The sequence below is a fragment of the Nanorana parkeri genome, unplaced genomic scaffold, assembly GCF_000935625.1.
Source record: "Nanorana parkeri isolate BGI_ZX_2015 unplaced genomic scaffold, ASM93562v1 scaffold233, whole genome shotgun sequence".
Classification (NCBI taxonomy): Eukaryota; Metazoa; Chordata; class Amphibia; order Anura; family Dicroglossidae; genus Nanorana; species Nanorana parkeri.
The window spans coordinates 274,132-281,414 of record NW_017306501.1 but is presented as its reverse complement, the minus strand read 5'-3'; the positions used below and the strand labels follow the sequence as shown (position 1 = coordinate 281,414).

The 7,283-nt window shown below is 40.7% G+C and overlaps 1 protein-coding gene across 1 annotated transcript in view; it reads left to right on the top strand.

Moving 5' to 3' along the window:
* LOC108786901 (Y+L amino acid transporter 2-like) overlaps nucleotides 1-3,647 on the top strand; it is a 33,568-nt gene extending 29,921 nt beyond the window's left edge. The window contains exons 9-10 of the mRNA XM_018556299.1: nucleotides 692-875; nucleotides 3,376-3,647. Coding sequence (XP_018411801.1) covers nucleotides 692-875; nucleotides 3,376-3,455 — 264 coding nt within the window. The 3' untranslated portion in view covers nucleotides 3,456-3,647. The remainder of the gene's footprint in view (nucleotides 1-691; nucleotides 876-3,375) is intronic.
* Nucleotides 3,648-7,283: the final 3,636 nt, after the last annotated feature.

Genomic DNA, 7,283 nt, shown 5'->3' with positions numbered 1-7,283 from the left:
TATATATTTATAGATATTGTTAAATATATACATATACACATAGCAGCTTACCTGCTGCTAGTTAGCCAGGAGCCAAGAGCAGGAGTCGGGAGGCAGAGATAGGGGGCAAAGCTTTGAGGAGCCAGGGGCAGAGCTGGGGGGAGCCAGAAGATGGAGAGGATGGAAGACAATAGACTTCTATCCTCCTTCATGCCAGGCAGGGAACACAATTATGTCATTGGTTGTTAGCAATGCTCCGGTCCTAAAAACCAATGATTGAAAAGGAGGACAGCACAGGTTGGCAATCGCGGGCGGATAGCACCGCTGCCCGGTCCATGTCCAGATTGATCTAGAAGCAATGTATGTTAATAAGGGAAAGCTCCAAGTGTCCTTCTACCAAAGACCTTCTCAACAGATGCATCGTAAAGGTAAGAACTATATATATTTTTTCAAGTATTTTAGGTGTGCTGTAAGAATAGGAACACACAAACATATAATGGGATTTCATCTTGAGTATTTTATTCCTGTCTTATCTGAAACTTAAAATAAAAAGTTTTGTCTATGCATACACATAAGTTCTTTATATTTCGACTTTACTGGGATTCACAAGATGACAAAATGTTTTACAGAGAATGGTTCAATTGTAAACAAAAGCTTCTTACATCATGCATGTGTTTGTGTTATTCTTCAGTGTTGGTTTCTTTCTTTGCAGCTTAGCTTGTTTTTCCCAGTGGTATACTGCATATGTAGTGTGCTTCTGGTAGCCGTCCCACTCTACAGCGATCCTTTGGATTCACTAGTTGGAGTTGCTGTTGTCCTTTCTGGGGCCCCTGTATATTACCTGTGTATCCACCTTCCTTCTAAAAAACAACCAGCATTTCTGCAGAAATTGCTAGGTAAGAATGTTGCTTAATGTTAATAAATTATTTACAAAGACTTGCCTTGTGGTAAGAGAAACAAAAAGATGCAGATGGAGACATATTTTAAGATAAACAGACCTATACAATAACTATAATGTAGAGCAGTGGTTCTTAACCCGTGTAGCCTCAGGACCCACATGTATCCTTGGTCATTAAGTCGCAACCCAAGTCGCACTGCAATGGAACACACAACATTAGGGTACTGCGCGTTTTGGTGCGGGTGTACGAACTGTGAGTGGGAGGTGCGTTTGGGGTACCATTCAAATGAATGCCAACGCAACACACCTCCCACACCAAAATGCACAGTAGGTGCGATTGTGTGGTACAGTACATTAATCGCACTGTAATATGCGATTAACACACTGTACTAGTGTGAACGGGCCCTCAAAAACACTGACATACATGCACAACCACAGACCCAATCTCACACATTCACAGATATTCTCACACACACATACACACACACTCCAACAAATGTTTAATAACAAAAAAAAACATTTTTTAAGGTCCACCCAGTCTTCCTACCTTACAAGAACTGGAGTGGATCCTCACCCTGGGGTCCAGTGGGGGCTGCTGTGCAGAGACGGAGCTCCATCTATATGGGCATTGCTTTTACAGCTGCCTTGCACGCCCCATAGAGGTGTCAGGAGCCAGAATGTGATGTCACTCCGGTCCAGGTACCTCTACAGGGCGCACAAGGGAGCTGTAAGCAATGCTTGTATGGATGGAGCTCCCACGTGACCATACTCCCAGCCCACCTCACCTCAAGCTGACACTCGGCGACAGCATATTTTGAATGGTTGCTTGGTGTAAGAACTGACAGTGCTGCATTCGGAGGAAGCAAAGGTGCCTCTCACCGAAAAAAAGTGGAAGGCATGCTGTGACCCACAGAAAATGGGGTCACGACCCACTTTTGGGTCATGACTCACCAGTTAAGAACCAAGGATGTAGAGCACACTGAGCCTGACTTATACATAGGGGGATATTTATAAAGCAGTGAATCTGACTTTCACCAAACATTCACTTATGGTGTATCAATCGCTGCCATATTTCAAACAACATTCAAAAAACATGCAGTTGGAAGATTCACCTGCACTGAACATTTGGGTAGTATGAGATTCACAGCTTTATAAATATACCCCTATAGTGTTTCATAATTTGATGAGTTTCAATTCAAATCCCCCCTGTTCTAGTATATGCAATGAGCATTAGAGTTTATATTCATCAGTGTTTGGCTGGCCAGTATAATGTGTAAAAAAGAGCACCTTAAAGGTTAATGTTCACCAAATATTAGAATTCATTTATTTAGTTTTTGCATATACAGCTAACAATGAAATGCTAACATAGTGTATTTTGATCCTGTCTTCATCATGTATAAAATTGCCCAGTTTTAAGACTCAGACTTCAGCCTGACTCCTGAATTCTCACTGAAAACTGGGTCTACCAGAGTTCCAGGGTGGCTCTCAGTACAGATCCTAGCTGCATGGGAGTAGAGAAGGGTAATGAGGCTGATGCGCTCTGTCCACCAGAGGCTTTACATTACATATTAATTCAAGAGGATCCAACTCTTACCTTATGCAAAATCAGCAAGATATGCTTTGTCTTATTTTATCAAGTACATAAGAGGTGGAAAATAAACAGAAACTAGAACTGCAGCTGCTTTGGAGTCCCTTAAAGTGTATTTCCACTTTCACATCCAAAGTGGGATAACACCTATTTTATATTTCTTATACTGTATGTTCTCATTCACATAGCATAGTTAAAAAAAAATATTTAAAAAATGCTTATTGCTGTTTAAACTGATTTTACTTGGGTTAGGGTTTCTTGGCTTCTTAATGGTTAAAACTTCTGCTTGGCTTCTCCTTCTTTGTAATGTTAGAAAGGGTTGTGAGGGGGTTTGCATTGCATGGTAACAAAGTTAGAGTGAAACAAAGTTATGAGAGAAACATAACCCACAAATATGAGTCCTTATTCTTTCTGTAAGGAGAGATCACGGTGAGGGTGCACAGGAAAAACTTGTATTCAGTATGGGTTGCCTGCTGTAACAAAACATCTAAAAGGTAAGAAATGTTTTTCTTTTTTTTTAAGTATACTGTGTGAATGAGAACACATAATAAACATGTAGAAGGGTTTTCTCAAATTTGACCGGAAAAGTGGAAATACGTTTTAAGACCTAGGGGCCTTGTTCAATTGGTTTCCTCCATAATATTGACCTGGGACTCTAGTTAATACTTGTGCCCATCTGGGTCTAGGCATTCCTTTGTCAGCTGAAGATAGCTAACATGAAACTTACAGTCTCCGGCTTCAGATTATCTTTAGCTTGCTGTATACAAAATGACAAAAAAATCTCAATAAATGTAACTATTCTTCTTCCCATGACGTGATAATTTAAAGAATATTTATACGATAAGACGCATTTATAATTACCAGATCTATTCTTGCTCAAAGCAGTAAATAAATGTCTTCTTTTGTGTAGGCTTCCTTTCTTTGTACGCACAGAAGATATGTATGTGCTGTGCTGCCCAGTCAACAGATGATGGAGAGAAGTATAAATAAGCAGATGCTGAACGTGCTCAATGACTATATTTAAGATTGAATTTCCTTCAATGGGTGTTGCCATAAACACATTTATTACTAAAGATGCTTGCAAAGCAGGATTTGAGCAGGATTGTGATAATTTGCCTTACGAGGATATCTACAAATTTCTGTATGTTTGAATTTAAACATATTGCACAATATAACTTCCTGTCAGCTCTCCTATGCTGCTTTGTATAGCCTTCCAACCTTCCCTGAACCTGCTCATCCTTTAACACTACCACAATATAGAAGTATTGCAGAGCAAAGTGGTCCCCATTTTCAATGTTCACTCATGCTGAACCTTGCTGTTTTGTGTCATCCATTGCCATAATTGCTCATCCTCACGGGGACATTGCATTGCTGCTGCTCACTTTTCTTTCTGCTAATTATCATGAATGCGTTGCTCATCGAAGTCACAAATGTTAATTGTTACAGCTAGGACTATTGCCTTTGTTCTTTTCACATCTCACTCAGTAGAGACAAGTCACATGTTATTATTTTTTCACATATGATGACAAGCATCATGGGCAGACTGGGTCATTGTGAGGGACAGTGTCTGATAGCTCACAGTTAAAGAGTGGAATTGAAAAATTATGGTGAAAGCATCAGAGAGATTAAGACTATGGGGGTGATTTACTAACCTAAACACACGCACGCACCAGATGCGTGTGATTTTCACACAGCAAAACGTATTTATCAACCAAAAAGTCTCTAAAAGCATATTTCCACTAATGCCATATATGGAAAAATCATGCACATGATGCATATATAATGCTGCTTCACAGTTTAGACAAAAATAGTTAGCTCATGCATTTACATTCCTGCATTCATCAACGCAAGCAACACAACATAGAGCTAATTTACACAACATGACCTTGCAATTCAATGCTTGGCTTTGCACAACACACCTGCTGGGTGTGTACACACTACAAAAGTGTTTAGATTCCACCCATAGATCATGCTGGGAGGGAACACACTACAGAGGTGTATACATGTTCGTGGTGTGTTTATAAGGTTAGTAAATCAACCCCTATGTGTCTGATTTTTCTGTGTGAAATAAGGGTCAAGCCTGCATTACTGTACAGATTTAAAAAGGAATACACAATGCACACCAAGATTGAATGACAATATTTATTTAGACAATATTTGCTTAGCCCAATATAGATTCTCATGGCCCCAAGTAGGGATTACTTCAGTTTCGGACTGAACCCTATTCGAACCTGAGCTTCTCCAAACCCAGAAGCCACATGGGGTCACCTGCCCAATCAGCTGCAGTCCTGGGCATTCCCCGCACTGCAGTACATAAACAAAAGAGGGATCCTTGTGCTGACATTGTTGGCCTTATATGACCACATGACTATATTAAGTCAATGTCATTAACCAAACATAGCCATGTTGTCATATAATTATGCTATCACTGCACCCTGTTCCTTTTCTTACGCACAGCTGTGGGTGGGGAATTTCCTGGCTGCATCTGATTGAGCACCAGCGGAAAGATCTCCCTTCTGTGTCCATAGTAGCTCAATCTCAAGCAACTATGCAGTATTAGAAAATACATTATGTTTAAATCTTAGTAAAACTAAAACAAGCCTAAATGCCTATTCAGGGCCAAATATAAAGTAAACCATTCATAAGAAAAATCCAGGGATTATCAATGCTGTCGCCTTGTAAAAATGCTAATTGCCTGTCTTGTTATGCTGACCACTGGCCTGAAATTAGTATGCAAATTAAGAGGTTAGAGAGAAATCCAAGGTCTTTATCTGCATACATAAACTGGGTCAGTGAATTAAAGTACTATAACAGGAAGGCCAGTACCACAGCCAGACAACAAGGATTTTTAGAAGAAGGGCTCAGCAATGGCAGATTCTTAATTCATAAGAGATTCTTTTTCCTAGGACAATTGGCTTCATCCCCCACCCCTCCCCATTCAACTAATTATCATAGTTCACCTGCTCTGCTTTTGTAATGGACCCAGATGAATAGAAGAGTAGGGTGAACGGTACAAGTTAGAGCCCTATACGTAATAAGTGGCACTTATCCTGCTCTGCTTTTGTAATGGACCTATATGAATAGAACAGTAGGGTGAACGGTACAAGTTACAGCCCTATATGTCGTAAGTAGCACTTATCCTGCTCTGCTTTTGTAATGGACCCAGATGAATAGAAGAGTAGGGTGAACGGTACAAGTTAGAGCCCTATACGTAATAAGTGGCACTTATCCTGCTCTGCTTTTGTAATGGACCCAGATGATTAGAAGAGTAGGGTGAACGGTACAAGTTAGAGCCCTATATATAATAAGTGCCACTTATCCTGTTCTGCTTTTGTAATGGACCCAGATGAATAGAAGAGTAGGATGAACGGTACAAGTTAGAGCCCTATATGTAATAAGTGGCACTTATCCTGCTCTGCTTTTGTAATGGACCCAGATGAATAGAAGAGTAGGAGAAAGGTACAAGTTAGAAGCTCAGCGAAACTGGCCCCCCTTCAATCAGCACAAATAAAAACTCCAGCGTGTTTCACAAAACAGCACAAACATAGCAACAAAGAAACACTGACTGAAGTTTTTATTTGTGCTGATTGAAGGGGGGCCAGCTTCGCTGAGCTCAAGTTAGAGCCCTATATATAATAAGTGGCACTTATCCTGCTCTGCTTTTGGCTGAAAAATGTGTGGCAACATTGAAGCAAACAATGCAAACTACACTGTAACAGCAATTAGATCTGCTGCATGACACAAACAGGTATGTAACAGAAAAGTTGATAAAGCCTTGAGTTTCCAAGCCTTTCAATAGTATCCACTACTTAAAGAGACACTGTCATTCTAAAACATATATCCTGACTAAACTTATCAATAAAGCATATGTTGCCTGTCTGTGAAGGTTTTCGTTCATCCAGGTCATGATATATCTGTAAAACATTACTCAAAGCAACTGAACTAGCTGTATTTTTTTTGAAGATGTTTCGCTGGTCATCCGACTAGCTTTCTCAAACTCTGTTGCATGGAATCTTTGTTCTCTTGCAGACAAAAGATTCAATTCTTTGGAGGTCATATGGTTTAGTACAGTGCATGCATTTTAAAGAAATACTGTTGTTAGTATACATGTATCCTAAATTTACAGAATACCTTGCACCTAGGCTTCTCTTTAGGCTGGGTTCACACATGGGCGTTTTTCAGCGCTGATCGAAGCGCTGAAAAACACTCAAGCAGTGAAAACCTATTAACTCCTATGGGCATGGTTCCCAAATGGGCGTATTTCAGCACGGTTTGACACGCTGAAAAACGCCCTATGCCCAAAATAGTACCGGAGCTTCTTTTGGGCGGATTTCAGCGCGTATCCATTGGTATTCCCGAGTGTGGCTTGGGGTTAACAAAGCGGTAACCCCGAGCCACACGGGAATACAGCGTAGGTCTTACCTTGTCCGCGATCCCCGCTGTGTCCTCCGGCCGCTGCCGTCTTCCCGGTTCCGTCCCTTGCGAGCATCCGCGTCACAGGGAGGAGGAACCGGCGGGAAGTTTCAAAAGTATTTTAAAAGACAACGAAAAAAAGATAGAGACAAAAAGGAAAAAGAAAAAATCATACCGCCAGGGAGGTTAAAAATGAGCGTCGAACGCGCCTATTTGGAATGCCCAGGTGTGAACCCAGCCTAACTGTTCTAAGTTAAATCATCTGACAGCTCAAACCTAACTCCAGCCAAACTTTTTTTTTTCTTTTTGGAACGAGTGGGGAAAAATTACAATTTCTTTTAGGTTTTTGCTTGTGACCTTCTTTGGAAAATTTCCTCCACTTCCTTTCCCTTGATGCCTGCACAA